General features: G+C 44.0%; 1 protein-coding gene across 1 annotated transcript in view; it reads right to left on the bottom strand.

Annotated features, from left to right (window-relative positions):
* Positions 1-20,207, bottom strand: part of SHPRH (SNF2 histone linker PHD RING helicase) — an 884,400-nt gene that overhangs the window by 640,319 nt on the left and 223,874 nt on the right. The window contains exon 7 of the mRNA XM_078648685.1: positions 7,462-7,567. Coding sequence (XP_078504811.1) covers positions 7,462-7,567 — 106 coding nt within the window. The remainder of the gene's footprint in view (positions 1-7,461; positions 7,568-20,207) is intronic.

Here is a 20,207-nt window from a genome sequence, read left to right on the forward strand (position 1 = left end):
CGACGGCTGAGCGCTTCTCGGGGATGCGAGGTGCTCTTGGTCGATGCGGTGCAGTGCAACAGTTCCAGCGGCGACACTCTCCTTCGGAGTTGCGACGGCAGGCACACTGACGGCGACACGCTCCGACCTCATTGCGAGATTCTCTCCCGATTCGGTGCAGTGCGACAACTACAGCGGCGACACCCTCCTTTGGAGTTGCAACGGCGACACCCTTCCTCTTCGTTGTGGCACGTTTCTCTCCGATGCGGTGCAGTGAGACAGTTCCAGTGGCGACACCCTAGTTCGGAGTTGCGACGGCAGGCACAGCGATGGCGACGCGCTTCTTCTCGTTGAGTCGCGCTTCCAGCTCCTTGCGACACGCAGTTCCTCAGAAGGCCCAAAACAGCAGCAGGCACTTCCAAAGAACTCTGGGGAGCTGAAGTTTGTTGTTCCTGAGACTTCAGCGGGAGGCAAGCTCTTTTCCAAGCCCTTGGAGATCCTTCACAAGTTGAAAGCAAAGTACACAAAGTTCCTTTCTCCTTCCTTTGGCAGTAAGGCAACCACTGCAGGCCAATCCCTCAAGCAGCACTTCAGCTTGGGAATAGTCTCTCCTCAGTTTCTTCAGGTTCCCGTCCTCAGTAAAGGTTTCTTCTTGTAGTCCAAAGTGATCTAATTTCATGGGATCAGGGTTCCAATATTTATACCCCAAAATCCTTTGTTCTCTGAGGAGAGAGGGGCCTTTGTCCAGTCCAAACCAGTTCTGAAGCACTCGGTTTACCAGACTTCTCCTTTTCTTTCACAGTACAGGGAAGGCACATCTGACGCCCCACAGGAGGTGTAGCCAGCATTGTGGAAGGCAAGTACAGTCCTGGAGCACTTTGTTTACAGGACTCCTTCTCTTCTTTCAGTGTGCAGGGCAGAGACATCAGCCGCTCCCCAGGAGGTGGAGCCAGCATTGTGAAAGGCAGGCACAGCCCTATTCAAGGTTCAGGTGCAACTCCTCCCTCCCATCTAGATGCAGATCTCTCTATGCACCATCGAGTGACTCGCCCTGTCTCTTGGAATTCCCCAGCCCTGTCACTCACAAAACTAGACAAAGGAATACACAACCTAGCAGAGGCAGGTTTGAATGGTTAGACAAGCAAATACCTACTTTCTAAAAGTTGTATTTGCAAACACAGAATATTAAAACCAACTTCACTAAAAGGTGTATTTTATTATTCTAAGTTCAGGCATACTAAACTCGAATTTCTACCATGTTCTCTGAGAGAGTTAGGATTATAAAATGTAATAACTCTAACAGCCCATTCTGGCCTATGGAAAACAGGTAGCCTTGCAATAGTGAAAAATGAAAATGGCTGTAATTCCCTATTAGGACATGCCACACACATCAGGGCTTGTCTTACCGTATACTTACAATGCACCCTGCCCTTGGGCCTACCACAGGGGTGAATGATATGAAGAAAAGGGAAGGTTTAGGGACTGGCAAGTAAGCACACTTTCCCAGCCAGCATGACAGTACCAGACTGCACACAGGCTCTGCAATGGCAGGCATTAGACACATTTTACAAGGCTGCTTCTATGGGTGGCACAACCCGTGCTGCAGGCCCACCAGCAGCATTCGGATTTACACGCCCTGGGTACACTCAGTGCACTGTACTAGGGTTTGACAAGTAAACCAAAAAGCCAAACATGGAACCACTGATTAACACATCAATTTACAATAGAGAGCACTTGCACCATGGCACTGAATAGCAGTGGCACAGTGCCCAAAGCATATAACACCAGCAAAAATACATGAGGCAACAGAAAAAAATTGAAGGGAGACCCACGCCAATGGTGCCAGTTCTAAGAAAACTCGACTGGAATACAATCAGCGCCAGCAGCTTTTCCATCCGGCAGACTTGCCAGTGCTGTAGGAATTTCTTCCCAGGTTGGAGGATTAGCCAACTGAGTATGATCTTCCACGCTAAGTTGAGCCAATGATATAGCGTTAAGATGTTTAGAGATCTCCCTATCTCTCAGATCCGGGTGCCAAGTATTCTGTTCAGTATAGAGTTTGTTGGAAAACTCTCTAAACGTCCTCTGAATCTTAACCGAGTCATCAGTCAGCTCTCCGGTGGCGGTTTGAATCGAGAGTATAACATTGATGGAAACCTGTTGTCTGGTCCTAATGGCCAGCTGGTGGCCTATGAGTTCGCTACACTCATATACCTTCTCGCGGGCCGACGCCCATTTTGCGCCCGTTCTTTCTGCAAAAATAAACCCGATTTCAGCCTTGACAGCTACTACCTCAATCTGGGCAGCTTCAATTTCAACCCCCAGTTGAACTGCCTGGAATAATTTCTCCTCTGCTTTTTTTCTATCTTGCAGATCTAAGACCTGTGTCTTCTCTTTCTTGTTTTTCCTAATGGAAAACCGCAGTCTCTCCACGAATACCGTCTTTTAGGGTGTCCCACACCAACGTTGTTGAGGCCGTCCCAATATTAAATTCAAGGAACTCTTGAATCCAGCCCGACATGTATGACCTATAGCCTTAGTCATACAGCAGCACCTTTTCAAAGCTCCAATTCGAAACTTCTCCTCTGAAGCCAAACCCCCCCAATGTTAAGTATGAGTGGATTATGTTCCGACATAAATCGCGGAGCAATGTCAATAGAACAGTCATGCGTCAGAGAGGATGAGATTAGAAAATATTCCAGCCTTGCCATAGATAGATGAGGGGCTGAACAATAGGTGAAACCCTCTTGGTTAGGCTTTAAATTGGCCCATGCATCATCAAGTCCATGAGTAGGTATTAAGTTTAATATGGAGTGGTATACTTTGGGTTTCCTACCTCTATAATTCCACTGACTCCTTGCCCTCTAATTACTGGGCAGATTGACGTTAAAATCGCCACAGACGATAATTGGAAGCGGCCAGTGAGCCAGTTCTCCTGTGAGCCAGTTTATTACCCCAGGATCATCCGGATTGTTCCCATAGATGGAGCATATAGTAAAAGCGGATTTATGGGGTAAACAGCATTCAGTGATGACCCATCGCCCTAGAGAGTCAGATTTTACTCGGGAGGTCTTTTAGTGAGTGCCTCTTCTGAACCATGATCCCTACTCTTTTCACACGCATGCCTTGGGAAGTTTCCCCAATTACTCTAAACCCCAGCGAGTTCAACAGATGTTTCTGCGCTCCCTCAATATGTGTTTCTTGGAGACAGACGATGTTGGCTTCCAACAAACGTAGCCCATGTGCTACCTTTTGCCTCTTCATAGTTTCATTCAGTCCGCAGATGTTTACAGAAACTATTCTAAGATTGCTCATCATATTCGTGTTAGAGTCTGAACCACTTGAGCTCGGCTAAACATAATTCGCGTTCCCACTGGACTAACGTTGAAAGAATAAACAAAACACCCCTTTAAACCAACATAAATAACTATACCATTCCAAGCATGAAAATCATTTTTCTCTTGTGAACAGTTGAACCTAGAAAAATGTTTTCCTTTTATCAATGTGCTTTTTTCTTATTTTCCTTTCTTTTTCTTTTTCCATCCCGAACACTTTCATGGTTTACCCTCCCATTTGTGCCATACCTCCAAAGACCAGTTTCAAATTGGCCACAGCCTGAGATGAGAAACAACATCATTACTCCAATCATCCTGTGAAAGTCTCCCTGTCCCACCCCTTCCTCCCCCCTCAAAGAGCAATCCGGGCAACCCTGAGTGATGGTCATCTCTTATGAAGCCCCGCCACCTGGCCATGCCGGGCTTGACTGCCGAACTTATATAAAAGAGAGAGAAAAAAAGAAAGAAAGAAATAGCTTGACCCCAGCCGGTAATGCCCTTCCCTAATTGAGTAAACCTGCTAGTACCCTTGTAATACTGCTCCCATGGGGCAGACAGTAGCTACAGCATTAAAGGCTACAGATAACAGAGCAATGGCGGGAGCTTAAGAAATTAGCCTTGATCAGAGAGAGTGAGAGAGAAAAAATACAGCTTAACTCAGCCCTTTCTTCCCTCTGATTTCTTTCAGAAATTCCCCAGCTTTAATCTCTGCAATTTTTAATCTCTGACAAAAAGATCTGAGAAGATCCTTTAAAAATCACTTTTAGTCTAGCTGGGTTAATTAAGAACACCTGAGCACCTTATTGTTGGAAAGCAGCTATAAGCTGGGGAAGATGCCACCTCCACTCAACTGTAAAGTGACAAAAGTCAGGTTTTGCAAAAAACAACACACCGTTAGACCCGTTCTGGGAATTCGGGCGAGCCTGGTTGTAAACCAACTGTCCAAGGAGAAAGTCCCAAAAAAAAAAACAACAGAAAGGCCCTGGGTTTTTCTTTGCTGAAGCTGCTATCATCCCATCACAGCATTCGATTGAAAGGGAAGCGATGTGCCCTCTGGACCTCATGGTCTCAGTTCCAGTTTGTGTAGTCCGGAAAGGTGTCCCGCAAAAGCTTAACGATAGATCGTCTTGGGTCATTCCCCCTCTACCCCTTCAGGAATCCCCAAATGGCGAAGATTATTTCGAGGTTGTCGATTTTCCTGTTCTTCCAACTTCAACATTACGTCTATCAAACATGCCACTTGGGAAGTGCCCTGTTCTTTTAAGGTAGTTACTTTGACTTCCAGATTTTCTGTACCGCCTTCAACCATAGCAACACGATCGCCAATATCAGTGCAGATCTTACTCAGCTTCCGCATACCTCCTTGCAGTTTTCTGGCGGCCCCTTTAGCAAGGCTGCTATCGAAACAAACCTCATCTTGGAATTTTTTACTACGGTCAGTATGGAAGTTAGCGAAGGTTCTGCCGTGTATGTCAGTACTGATTCAGCGCTCTCGGAGTGTACATTTTTTCATCCCCCAGAGGGAAAGGCAATTGAGAGTCTGAATAATCCCATCTGAGCTGACTGCGTCTTTTAGCCTTATTGCGTAGTTTTTTCTGCCGCTGGACAGTTCCAGTATCAAAGGAGGGGTCAGATTTGTTAATATTGGAGGAACTTTCAACGCTTGAGCTAATCATGCCATCCTCTGATAAAGAACCATCAGAAACTAAATAGAAATACTCTCCAAGTTCGGGAGTCTGGGGAATCTGTGTTGCAAGTTTGTCTTCCAAGCCTACCTCAGCAAGGCCGGCTACAAGCACAGGGACAGAGTCGGAAGAGCCAGAGGCGAACACCGTCGCCAGCCTGGAATCAGCTTTAGAACTATTGGCTCCCAAGGAGAGTGCTGAGGAAGAGTCTATAGCTTCGTTGAATTACTTGGAGCTATCCTGGTTGCTGAGTTGGGCCCCAGCTGTTACAACTCCCCCAGATTGAACAGAGATACAAGTGGCTTTCTGGGGATCACCCAGCTGCACTGAACTCCTATCTGCCAACGTCACTATTAATAAGCAACTGGGATCATCTGCTTGTGTAAGGACAAGTCAGGGGAGGTGGCGCATTAATCTGCGCAGACACCCTCCTTTATGCCTATTGCGCCCCCCAGATCTCTCGCTGTCTTTTTTGGACCACCGGTTTCCCATTTACCTTTGGGAAGAGCATCTGTTCTCTCAGCGTCTCCCTGAGCCGCGCTTGCCAGAGCTGCTTTTCCTCGCTCCCCGGTCGACATCTGCCTTGAGTTAAGGCGAGACGCTGCCTCCAACAGTGCAGAAACCAGGCGGGCTGACAGGCAGACACCATGCCCGAGGTGTCCCAATCAGGACACACACCGCTAGGCAGCCTGCAATCACCGGCACAGCCCCCGTAAACCAAGCTGTAGAGCGGACCTCCTGCACGGCACTCAGCACCCCGCTCAGCATGATCCAGAAACCAGCGTCACGGATTTAGGTGAAAGCAGCTGTTTATCAATGCCCGGCAGGTGTGACGTCTGGATCGAGAGTGCTCACACTAGCGCCATCTTGCTCCAAGGGCACATTGCATTCCATTGTTTTTTACTCATCTTATCCTTGCTAGACAGGGACCAACCCAATGAAAATCAGCCTTGGTCCAGGTCTAGTAGGAATGGTTTCGCCAAAGTATGGTCTGGAAGGCAGCCCAGATTAAATACCAGTGGGTACATTTAATTCAAGCATTCCATCAACCTCAGTTTTTCTCAATATTCTATATAAATGTCAACCACTCAAACTGAAATAAATATTCTCACATTTGCTCTTCAAAACATCTAATTTTCATGATTTCATATTTAAATAACTGCCTCAAAATTAACACTTACAATTATAATCTCTTAGCATGGCAGATATTACATCTCCTTCGTCAGCTGTCAGTTAAAAAATATTCTTTGATAGATTAGTCACATGTCAATGCTGGATTCCCTTAAATCTAATACAGCACCTTCCTTAACCATATTTCCCACTACGAACAGTGAACTCAAATGTTGATCTTGGAATACAGAAGGAAAATAATTAAATAAATAAAAATGTTGAAGCCAATTGAGGGTATGAGAATGTATATTTTTAGCTATGTTACGTATATGTGGGAGGACCTTGGTGCCTATTGTAATTAAAAATACACAATTACTAAAGTGCACTATGGCACCACAAATACAACAATACATGTACAAACATTTAGACAGAACAATACTTGAAGTAATGCATATAAAAGTCTTGAACTTAATCAGCCTTTGAAACTGAATCCGAATCATCAAACACTAGTCAAAATGGACCCTAATCTGGATAGAATCAATACTCCACAAGGAAATGCAACAATGAAGACAGCCATTTGATTTTCTCCTCACTCCAAGGTATGATGGATGCTGCCAAAGGAAATCTTGACTGATCACTTTCCCTTTCATGGGACTCTGGCACACAATAAGAATGACAGTGTCAACGGTCTCTTTCCTCCTCAAGTGCAGATCTCTGTGCCTTGAGCATATCTCACTATGTTCAAGCTGCTCAGCAACACCTTTACTGAGTGCCATGCACATTACCATGCCCTACCCTGTGACTCCACTCGGCCCACCAGGACTTACACGGAAGTCCGCATTAAATAACAATTTACATAATATAGGAGTGTGACAGACTGCAGCAGTCTTCTGAAAGCAACACTTAAACTATTAAGTCTGGGATGGCTCACTTCACTGTGCACAACCACTTCATGACCACTGCCTCCACTCTCTTTTTGCATACATTCTAGAGGCTTGGGGCTGCTTAATGTTTTTCAAACCAAGCCACCCGACTGGTTTGTTGGCAAGTTAGAAGTGGATAAATCTTTAAATTGCTATTCTCTCCAATTTCCTGTCTGCCATCTACTTCAAAAATACACTTTTGTTCTGCGAGAACAAAGGATTTATCCTCTCAACAGAACAGACACATAAGGTCAGCAAACAGTGACTACTGAACGAACCAACAATGAATGATTTGAGAGAAGACCTCTTAGAAAGCACCAAAGTCATTTAAAAGGAAAATATGCAACTTTGTGGCTCCAGCATTGTTATGCAGCATCTTTCAAGAGGAGAAGGGGTTGCAAAAGAAATTAGAAATAGAAGGTGACTCACTGGGGTAGTGTATTCTTTCCTTCGGCTTGAGGTCCACCACCACAATACTCTCCTTTTTCACACGTTTTTCAGGTTGCTGTGGAACAAAGTAATTCACTAGCTGACCCTAAACAAATGGAATAAAAATCTCAATTACACCTCGATAACCTATGTTGGTACAGAAAGAGAGAATTCCTCTTGGTTCATCTGAAGTGACTGGAATAATTTCATGAAATGTTGTGTTTTTTATTAATGAATGCTAAGAGCAACAAAACAAAGCCAACCGCAATGCTCAATTGACATGTCTTCTTCTGGATTAGAAGAGATGACCCTTTACTATTTGTGTATGAATCCAGCAGACACAGGCAGCTATGTGCCACCAAATGTACAATGTTAAGCAAATACATTTATTAAAATAATTTCAGTAGGTCACCATTATGTTGGAAAATAAGTAATGCAACAGCTTACAAGCTCCAAACTTGACACACGTACATTTTTTACAGGACTGTTTAAGAGAACATTTTCATAGGTACTTAATCATGGTTTCCTTGGTGTGTTCAATCAGTAAAGTACTAAAACTATTTTAATCTTCAGTTGAGAATACAGTTACCATAGGGGTCTGACTCAGAAGGACTCAATCAAATCCAGATTTTCAGGCTATTTACCCAAGATATGTAGAATAAATCAACACCTTAATAAACAATTTTTGCCTGCATAATGAATGAAAATCTTAATAATCTACATAGTCTTTTCTTAGGATGACAATCTGGTGTTCATCATATTCTCATGGAACAACATTTAATGCCCCAGTTCTATAACTCATGTCATGACAAATACACAGAGCATAAAACCTGTATGGATGCTCTTTTTCACTTTTAGTGCCTCCATGCTGCCTTCAGATTTACCTATGATGATGTGGCTATCTTCAAAAACTCATATTTACACCCTTTGACTATGCAATGTGTTATAGGTATTTCTCTTTAAAGTCATGGAAGAAAACATAGTTTATATTTATGGCGTTTATTTAATGAAACACCCAGAGAGGCCTCTTGCATCAAAACCTCCCTTCCAACTACCCTAGCACAAATGATAACATTTTTCTCAAGTGTTCTAACCAAGCACATAACTTGCTGAACATTCCTTACACCACCCCATAACTTATCAATATGGACAGGAGTCATTCCTAAACCAAACACCAGCCATACACAAAAATGAAAATAGTGCTATTTGCAGAAAGAATAAATACTATTATAATCATCATACATAATTTCACCAAATGGTGTTATAAAACATATATAATTTCACAGCATATCTGAATGAGCAAATCATATATAACCCTCAAACCTCTTTGGCTTTCGTACGCATCTTTCTTCTTTGGTCATTTTGTTCCACACTATCACTCTGTATACCATTGCCCAAACCTAATGCGTCAACATCAGATTTGTCAGCACATATAACCATTCTACCTTTATTCACACAGTGACCTCTTCTACTTTCATATAGTTTAGTCCAACTTTTATAACTCATGGTTTTAGAAAAACTAGAACCTTCCATTCGCACATATCACAGAGATCGGATAAGTAAAAACTGCCCCACTTCCACATTTATCGTTTTGACTTTCATCCCTATATCAGAATATTTCTTGTATTCCTTCTTATTTTCATTTACTCTTTCCCTTAATTTACCCAAATCAGCGTCGCCGTACAAGTTAATGCCCCTTCTTGTTAAAGATTTGCTAGGTTTATTTCCACTCAAAACCTCAGAGTAAACCCTATCACATCATTTATAGTCATCCATTACAACCACATCATTTGTTTTAGCAGATCCAGAACATGCTTCCGGTTTGAAGCTGCCATCTGAATGGAATCCATTACAACACAGTTCACCCTCTCAACCAAACCATTCGGGCTGGGATTATACATGGCTGTCTTCTTATGTAGTATACTTCACTCCTCTAATAAATATTTACACAATTCCGGGAGGGGGCGTGTAGGGCACAACACCCTAGGCCAGGGGTCTCCAACCTTTTCTGTATTGAGAGATAATTCTGCTCAAGGAAAGTCCTGCTGAGCTAATAGCATATTTTATCGCTGATGATATATATTAACATTACACTATGACCACCCTAAGCACAATTATAAGTAGTAACAACAAAAAAATTCCAGGTGAAGTTATCAGCAGAATGCTAGGATAACGTTTATCAATATTAAATGCTTGTAATTAAGTAAAATTCAAAGCATCACATGCAGTGCGCCACAAACGGTATTACCACAGCAGTAAGTCTCCCCAACTCAGATTTAAAGTGGATAAACATGTTTCAAGTGGCAGACCCATAGGCCAACGCTGCAGATTCCACATGCTTCAACACCCACCACATACTCAGCAAGACCTTCAAATGCACCCACCCCCCAAATCAAGGAAGACCGTTACCTATGCACTCATCACCAGCAGGCTGGACTACGGGAACGCCCTCTATACCGGAATCAACAAATCTGTACTCCACAAAGTTCAGACTGTCCAGAATGCCGGAGCCAGACTCATCCTCAACATCCCACAACAAGACCACATTACCCAGCATAAACGAGCACTCCACGTGCTTCCCGTCTAAAAAAGAGTGACCTTCAAGCTGCTCACACACACCTATAAAGCCCTCCACAACACCGGACTCCAATACCTCAATCTCCTTCTACACCCCCAAAAGAAACCTTCACTCGGCTGACCAGGCCTTGGCCGAAATCCTCTGCATCCACAGAACCAGACAAGAGGCACACCCATCTCCTACATCATGGCCAAGACCTGGAATGAACTCCCCCTCAGCATCAGATGAAGCCCCACACTGAAAGCATTCAGGAAGAGCCATAAGACCTGGCTTTTCGAATGACCAAAGCTGCACAAATCCCCCCTCCCCCCCAACACACTCCCCCAGCGCCTGGAGACCCTCACAGGTGTAGTGCGCTCTATACATCCCTGATTGATTGATTGATAGGCCACCAAAGTGTGTGTTTGAGTGTTATCAACAGGTCCTGCCATTGGTTTGGCTGTCTGTAACTCTTAAGGGTAGTGAAATGAGCAGTGCTGCCTTCTTTAATATACACAGAATCTCTGAGATTGGCTTGGTTTAGCTTCACCTCTGAGAGCTACTTTGAGGGTGCTAGTGAGCTACCAGTAGCTCCCGAGCTACTGGTTGGATACCCCTGCCCTAGGCCCATTTCAGCCCCAGGGACCTCCATCCCCCAAGGCCCAGCAACAGTTTAAGAGGGAAGAGGGCATGCAGGTGACCCCTCTATGGGCAGATTTCAGCCCCGGGCCCTCACTCTTTAGAGGTGGGTGTCCTCATGCCGTCATAATTTCGGATAAGCATGGGTCCTTTCACTATGTTTACCACAATGGGTGCGTAAGAGGAGGGGTTGCAACACTGTAGGTCGTGTGAACAAGGTCATTTGGCTGAAACAAGTCATGTTGTGTCTTTGCTGAATAAACTTGGATAAGATTCATTGGATTACTGCCTTGTGTTTGCATGCCAATTGGTGATTTTCTGTGATGATGTATTCACACTGAAAAACAAAGGTTAAAGCGATGTTATAATTAGGTTACAATGTCAGTTTCAATGTAATATTTTAAACAAAATGGAAAACACTGAAATTTACTAGTTAAAAGTTAACTGAAGAAATTAGAACTCATGCCGCCACCATACACGGTGTCTGTCTGGCATTCTCTTTGCAAAATCCAATTGGTTTACATCAGGCTTCTCAAACGAGCAGCTCATGAGATACTGGTAGCTCTCCAGCTAAGTAAAGTAGCATTCCTCTGTGCAGTTCAATCTAATAAAAAGGAATTATTATTTGGTTGAAATATTACTTGAAAAATGTACATTTGAGAAGTTAAATGTCTGTATTTTCTGAACCCAAACTGATTTGGAGGAAAATGGCAGAGTTTCAAAAATATATTTAGAAGCTTACTGCTCCCATCTTAGGACATCTGCCTGTATTAAATTCTCTGATATGATGACTAATAGATACTGATGTTTTTACATTTTTATATAATGGGACTTTATAATCAATTTAATATTTTGATTGTGCTTGAGAAAGAACGTTCTTTTGGTGAAAACAATAAATGATTAATTAAAATAAAATAATAGCAAAGTAATAGATTCCACACTCTCAAAGATGAAGGAAGAATGTTATCTACAGTATATTATTATTTGTAGCGTTGCATATTCACATGCTTTGAGCACTCCAGTAATCTAGTGTTATGCATGGATATTGCAAGTGTTTTCCTTTGAAGACTAACCTTTGGTTTTTGTATAACTCATGAACCCTTCCTGTAACCCACAATACACCAGGAAAAAGACTCCACCGCAGATTGTTGCCCCCCCAAACAGCTGAGTGAGGTAGGTGGATTAATGCAACAAGGGACAGTACAAATATACAGGCGAATTGTCAATTAACATATGAAGGACCACTAGAATTATGTGGCATGGGAGCACAACATTATGTGGCAGGGTAGACTAAAGTATACACTAAGAAAAGGAAAATCATGCAGCTCATTTTTATTAGGTCTCGCCTACGCAGCGCGCATGCGCTTCATAGGAGGGCCTTTAGCCGTCCCTCTGCTCATTTTCAAGCACACACTCGTGCTTGTGGCGGCATCCACCTTGCGGGAACGAGCAGCAGCGGACGTACTAATTGGCCGCAGCTCGATCCCGCAAGGCGGATGCCGCCACAAGCGTGCTTGAAAAAAAATAGCTGCTGTCACAAGAGTGCACACGCAGCTCGCACTTTGGTGACTTGTTTTCTTTTGCTTAACTCTTCTGCTTTAAAGAGGAGCAAGGCTGTGGCCATGTGACAGAACCAAACAATGCCCCTTTATTTAGGTCTGCCCCCACCAGCTCCCCCCCAAATCAGTTTCCTTCGTTTTGTGATCACTGCAAAGAAAGAAAGCAGGCTAATTTTGCATGTGCGGCATCTTTCTTTCCCTGGATAATTGTGGGACTCGGAAAAGGGTTTGAGCTGTAAAACAAAACTGAAATATTATTCTGCTGTTTTTCAAAGATCAATAAATGGAAACTGGCCCACAGGGTTCTGTGTTTTCTTTGTTGGCAATAGGCAGTGTGCATGCCTCTGGAGTTCGCCGCATATATGTGCAGACTGAACTGATTCTGTAAAATGTTACCTATTCAGTCTGGAGACAACTCGATTCTCTCTTTTTTTTCTTTTTCTGCGTCCTTGAAAACCTCCGTCAACATTCAGATTTACCGTTTCATGTGGTCCGACCGTGCCATTCTGATTCGCCCGAAAGCAGACCTCAGGGAGTCCTTATTTGAAACAAGCATTGGTACAGCCAATAGGTCTCGCCTTTGGGACCTGCTGCATAACTAAATACTTATAAGGTCCCAAAGGCGAGACCTATTGGCTATGCCAATGCTTGTTATAGTATGACTTCACTGTTTTACAATTCTTTTTTTTTTTTTTTTTTTTTTTAAAACCTTTATTGGCATCAAAAGGATATACAAGTCTAGGCCTACAACCAAATCGGCCGGCCGCAATGTGTAAAGCAATCAGAGGTTCCAAGGCAAACATTACAGAATCAATCAGCAAGAAGCATAGGCAGTACAATCGTAAAAAGGGGAGAAGAGACTTAGGAACCAGAGGGCCAAGACACAGGAACAAAAAAGGTTAATTTTATAATATGGGGATAAGGCATACGACAGGCTCACTTTCAATATAGAGACGTCCGAAGTCCCAGAACCAGCCTCAGCGTCAATAAGGGGGTAAGGGGCCGCAGTACAGGAGAGACAACACAATGCACACAGGAAGATCAGGATAATTGAGACATAATCGACACCTGAGCATTATCATCGTCACATGCCCACCACCCAAACTACAGCTAAGCCAGAACAGAGGGATCGGAGAAACATCACATCAAAACTAGCCCGTCGTAGTGACCTCTAGGAAAAAGGAGGGAGGGGGGCGGGGACGAGGAAAAGAGGGGGAAGAGGGGGGGAAGGAGGGGGAGGGGAGGAGGACAAGGTGGAACAATGAGAAAAGGAAAAAAGAAATGAAATATAAAAACGAAAGAAAGAAGACACGTCGACACAGGCGTCCCGTGGCGGGAATACAGGAGACAACAGGAGTATCAGCACCAGTGAGGGTACAGCGATCGAAAAGAAAAGCAACCGAACCATAAAAGGAGGGTTAACGACGCCACACACCCCACCCCGAACACACCACGGGAGGCAGGGACAGACGCGGCATTACGAAAAGGAGATACAAAAGGGCCATAGAACCATAAAAACAAACCACAAATAGAACCCAACCCACCCATCCCACCCTGCACCCCTGTAGAAGGGTATGGCCTACCCTTCAGACAGCGTGCCTGTCGCCCTAAACCAGAACCCGAAATATAGCGAGAAGGAAAGAGAGAAGAACGAGACAAAAAGAAACAGAAACGGAAATAAGAAAACAGGAGGGAGGAGCATAAGAACAGAAATCAATATGGTCGGCCGCCGCCCTCCGCCCAATCAGACAATCGCAGCAAAAACAGACCAGGACGACACCCCATCAAGCGCCATAAAACGTACAGAGGAGGGGACCTCCCACCGCTCCATGCGTACAAACAACTGCGCCACTAAGTCGTATACCAAGAATCAACCAAGAGTCGTGCATATCACCCCCATCCCTTCCGAACCACAAATCCCACCCACCACATGACAGTGTAAAATGAGATACTAAATACAAGACCAGCATACAATCGAAAAAAGTGGTGACTACCATAACAACATGGGGTGTAAATCGGTCCGCAAGGGAGCAGAAGTCCAAACAGAGAGTTTAAATGCATCAGCAATCGCAGCACGGATGATGAAAAACAGGAGTTCAGTTTCGCCGCTGGGGAAGGCGAGGGGGTCTCTGTGATAGACAAAGGCAAATCCATCGGAGCAGGTGCAGGCGGCCGTCCACCAATAGTTCCAGGCATCCGTGCCGGACAGGGCCGCGGCACAATGTCCAAGTCCCCGGGGTCAGAACCTCGAAAAACAGGGAGCTCCAAAGTCACCGGCACACAAAACGGTCTTCGATCAGCGGCAGCAACACTTGCAGCAATCGAGGGGGGCGAGGCAATGGAGTCACTGAAACAAGAGGGCGGCAAGAAGAAACGGCTGCTCAAAATGGCGGCAGATCGTGGCGGACCCACAGGGACATCGGGGGCCAGGGATGCGCGCAGGGATCTCAGAGCTTCCAGGATATCTCTGACCGTAAGCTCACGCTCACCAGACCAGACCCCCTCGCAATTAGGCAACCCAAGCCCGCCGCCACAGGGCGATTCTTGTTTCAGAGGGTCGGCCGCCATTTCGTGAAGTCAGCCCAGTCGCCGCCCTCCACGACCCCCGAAAAAACAGTTAAAAAATGTAGGACTTTACAGAGCTCCGGGGGTCCCAGCAATGGCAGCCTTGGTGCCGAAAGGATGTCCGCCCAATACGGGTCCCCGCCTACACCAGCACCGGCGCCCCCAACAAGCAGAGTCCGGGTGCAGAGGACCAGGGCCGCCGGACAAAGCAGCGGCGGGGGGAGGACCCCTTCACAGAATCAGTCCCCGGTGCATCTCACCCACATCAGCCGCGCGGTCACCAGGGCAGGCCCGGATCAGGATCGCCGGGAGTTTCGCACAACGGCTCTCATCATTGGTTCACGCTCTCGGCCGGGGCCGAGAGCCGTCGGATCCCACAGGTTAGGTCCCGGTCTAGGTTCTACGGAGGCCCCGATCTTGCGGAGGGCACAACTTCGGAGCCGCTACACGTTGAAATCTCCGGACCAAATGGTAAGTACAAACAAGGTGTTCCGTTTCCAATTCCCCGATAATGTGTCGTCTCCGGACAGGATATTAGACAGGATACACGATCAGGCCGGAGGGCTGCGGGAGCCGAGCTAAAAGGCGACCATTACGCTCGCGAGCTTGGCTCCTCCCTGTTTTACAATTCTTACATGTGGTAATACCTCATTAGTACCAGTTTGTACAAGTTTAACAACCAAATACAGAAGTCAGCAACTGAAAGATGACCAGTTAACCTTTGCGAAAGGCCTCCACTGCTGCACACGAAGACATTGTGCCATGATTTTAACAGCTTTTAACCAGTTTGAGCTACAAACAATTTGTTTGGGGCTAAAGTCTGCGGATTATGCAGCAGATGATGGATTTTATGGAAAATCCATAACAAAGTGAAATAAGATGCGGCCACAGAATTGCATACATTTCAGTGGCCCTAAATATATGTAATGTATGTAGTATAAAAATCTCAAGCATATGTTCACACTCTGGAAGGTTGGAAGACCCACGAGACTCAACACCATTACAAGCTACAAATGGATAATGACAAGCTAAGTAAAATTTTTCGGTTTGTAGCATGTGTAACTCTGCATAACATGCTTTACATACAGTAGAAAGCAGTGCGCTAACTCATAAGTCCTCTTAAGGGGAGGCTCAAGAACAGATGAACAAATGTTTGAAGTAATGCTCTAGGGAGTGTCAGCCCAATTTGAACTTCTTTTTGGGCATTAATGTTCACACAGTAGTACTTTATTAAAGTGTATTGTGTGGCCTGTGGACCATGTAGCAGCACTGCTGAAATCTACAAGAGCCATGTTTCCTAGAAACCCAAATGTGACTATTATTGTGAGTGGAATGTGCTTTAGGCACTGTATTCTTTCGCTTTAGCATAATATACCTAGATGCATTTGACTTATCATTGTGCATGACCTGGCTTGTAAATCGGATTTCGTAAGTTGGGTTTTGCAAAACCAACAAACAACTGCCTTGTCATTGTACTATACTAGAGCCCTCCCCACAACCAATGTTTTCAATGCCCTTTCTGCTACTGTTTGGGGTTGCGGAAAGTAAATAGTTAAGGCAATGGTCTAAATCAGTGGTTCTTAATCTGTGATCTGGTGACCCCTGGGGATACAAAATGCCTACTCAGTGGGTCAACAACATCTTAGAAAATTAATATTACGGATTAATCAGGTGTGTATAAATATAGAATCAAAATTTAAAATGTGACATTTTACAATGTTCTGTAAATGTGAAGGAATTTGATTCTGAAGACCAAAAATTAAGTTGCTATCTCCATATTGATAAGTGGGAGCAGTGCAAGTACATAAAACAGAATATAGTATCGTTTTGTGGTTCAAATCATCAAAATTGCTTAGACCATGGCCCTAGGATTTCAATATTAACTTAGTGGGGGTCCACGGATTCCAAAACTCCAGTGGGGGTCCCCAGATTCCTGTAATAAGTAAGGGTGAGTCCACATAAGTCAAAAGGTTAAGAATAAAATGACATGGAATGGGATATAGCCTCTGTCGTGTAGCTCCTATAATAGTTATACAGGATCTGCGCGTTTGGACAGCATACACTGTAGGACTGGTGACAGACTGACTCTGAACACCCCCACCGGGTATGGTGGCCTTTTGTACCAACTAGCTCACAGTACCACTAGAATGTCCTCTTAGCAATAAGAGAATAGTTGTTGGCAACCATCAAACATGACTACCCTGATACCCCAGGACAGTGGAAACAATATACAATTTTTCGCTCAGTCACCCATGCCTACTTAGTTTCTTCTCAGAGAGATACACAGAATAAACAGGCTGGGCGTTTTCAATAAGTATTTATTAAACAATTGGTATTCGGGTGTAGAATAGATGAACTGCAACAACAGATAGACAGTATAAGATATAAATGATTAGCAGTACTCTAAAGGTAAATGGATGATATAGCCCTACCATCTTGCAATAATCATGAATACAAATGAATATATAAAACAAATGATAAAAGATGCATGCTCCTACGATGCCTTCCTAACTAGATGTACCTATATGTACCTAGCACGTGTATGGGTGTTGAGCCAAGAATTCCTCTAGGATTTAGTCAACCCCATTACCTGAAGAGAGAGACTGTGGGACCACGTCTTGGTCTTGAGCTGGACACCCCAGGAGGGATGTTAGACCACTGCGAGCTGGAGTGTCTGCATGCAGGAACTTCAGCGTCTCTGGTCAGTGTGTCGACTGGGAAGTCTCGGTCTCCTCTGCTCTATCTTAGAAGGATGTGATGTATATATGCCCATAGGTCTACCCAAGGGTCCTACCTCGCTGTAGTACTGTGTCGGTCTAAGGATGACATCGGGCATGAACTTTATACATAGATATTATACAGGAGACAGTCAGACAAAGTTATTTTGCAGCTAGAGGATAATTTTACCATCTGTTACTGCGTTTTTAAAAAGTGTTTTTAGGTCTCGAAAATAAATTGTGATGTGACGCAATTAATTTTAGTACTTTAAATTATGATTGACGTTTTTACAGTTGTGATATATGCATTGTGCTTTTATGGTTAACTGTAATGGTTACCGAATAAAGAGTTTTTGAATTGAATTGAATACAGGAGATAGTCATCCTGCTGTGCTTCTAAGAATCCTCATGCATAATGCATGAGATTTCAAACTAGGAAAAACCCACGTTCTGAATGCAATGTCATATCTAAGTAAAAGGTCAGTCCCTGTAAACAGTTACAAGTGTAATGTAGGGAAGAATTAAGGTGAAGGGTAATGAAGTTACCGGGGCCTATATTATGTTACCTATATGGAATATAACACCTCTGGCAAGAAGCGTGAATTTGGTCTCAAAACAACCTGTTCCTTATGAACCAGGACGACAGGCTCCTACATCATTAGAGCCTGCAATTCACTGCCTTTGCATAAGGAAGTGATTGCTACTAGAAATGTAGCTTTCCATATAAGTTATTACATTTGACTAAATGGTTTAAAGATTGTTCCCAAAAAACCTGCCAAAAACTGCATTAAGATCCCAGGCGGAATTTGCGGTGTCCTTTCAGGACTAATTCTATTAAGATGCTCCAAAATATTTTACTACAAGGATCTTAAACAAAGATTTATGTGGTGTGTTTTGCATGTAAACAACTACAGCTGCCAAATGAAGCCTAATAGATGTGAAGGCTAACTTTGACTTCTGTGCATATCTACTCACACAGCTCTGAGCATGTAATAGGCACTGCTGGTAGCTGCAGCTCTTAAGCAGCCTATCATCTATGTATGGAAAGACAAGAACAACGCTGCAGTGAAGTATGCTTAGAGGTGAATGAGCCATTGAAAGCCCGAGCCAGGCTGGAATCAGATGCCTGGCTCTGGATCAGCTCAAGATTCTCTTGGTACCTCGAGCCCAAAACGAGCCGAGCTTTCGCAGGAGGCGATGTGGCCTGGAGGCTATAACTGTCAAACGTATATCATCTGGAAAAGAGTTAAAATCCTGACTTCGGCTCAGTAACCTGTGAATACCAGCAAAATTCCCTATGTTGAGAATCAATGAAAAACAAAGTAGTCTGTGTGTTGTGCTCTTGTGTTCTAGGACGAGGTTCGCACTATGCAATATAGTTCAAAATATAATGTGAATTCTGGCTGTCACCCATATTCTAATCTAATCCTTTAAGAATTAATGAAAAAGCAATACAATTGTATGCCAGAAAGAGATACCCATTTAGTGCCTTGTTGGACCTGGCACCATTGGCCTGGGTCTTCCTTCCATTTTTTGCTGTTGCCTCTTATGTTTTTGTTGGTTTTAGATGCTTTGGGCACTGTGCCACTGCTATTCAGTGCCATAGGGCAAGTGCTCCCTATGGTAAATTGATGTATGGATTAGTGACTCCATGATTGTCTTGTTTGGTTTACTTGTCAGACCCTAGTACAGCGCCCAGGGCTTGTAAATCAAATGCTACTGGTGGGCTTGCAGCACTGATTGTGCCACCCACCAGAGCAGCTTGTAAAGTGTGCATCAAGCCTGCAATTGCAGAGCCTCTAACATGCCTGAATTGCACAGTGTGAAACTGGAAAATCTGGGTTCAGTCCCAGCTTCTCCACTTGACCAAATTGATTGATCCAGGTAAATGCTTTGTATTAGTAAGCCTCCTTTTTGTTCCTTATCCAATAGGAGAGCACCTTAACGTGAGTTCAGGATATGCGCAGGACAAAAAACTCTAGTGTTTGATTTAATAGCCTATAATGCTGTTCCATCTATATTAAGAATCTAGGCCACTTCCAGGATACAAATGACAAGTGACTTGCCTCTTAGTTCACTAATAGCATTATCATCAAGGCAGGGGCAGAAACGGTTCTTAGTTCATGTATAAAAATACACTTTTAATAATTACTTTTCAAATAATATGTTGTACTAAGAAGGTGAAAAGCTTCTGCGTGTTCAGGAAAAACACTTTTTTGAATTTTGAAGACAATTTATAATATTCCTTTGTGATGTTTGCTGCATGTGAACATGCTACATATTTTAAAGACTCAGCTCGTGCATGGGATCCTACTAGCCAGAGTTAACCCTTACCTCAACTCTGGCTCAGTCCTCCCTGTTAATTTGTTTGCTAATTTACCAGTAGGCACTTGTTAAAGGCCCTTGGGACTGTTGTTTCCCTGAAGGGGAGGACTTTGAACTGGCTGTGTTGTCCACTTACCACAAATATGATGAATCAATGATGTGTTGGATGAATGGGGTTATCATTGGAGACATCCTTGAGATTGAGGGTCACCATGTAATGATCTGTGCAGAACAGTGGAATGGCGTCTTTCAGGTTGGAGATGTTGAAGTGCTTGCATAGTATGTAACAGATGAGTGATGTAAATCAAGAATAGGCACTAGGATGGCATTTTCATTTTTTTGGCTGAGGAAGTAAAGGGAGTATACCTTTGATCCCGTTGATGC

The sequence above is a fragment of the Lissotriton helveticus genome, chromosome 6 (assembly GCF_964261635.1).
Source record: "Lissotriton helveticus chromosome 6, aLisHel1.1, whole genome shotgun sequence".
Taxonomy (NCBI): Eukaryota; Metazoa; Chordata; class Amphibia; order Caudata; family Salamandridae; genus Lissotriton; species Lissotriton helveticus.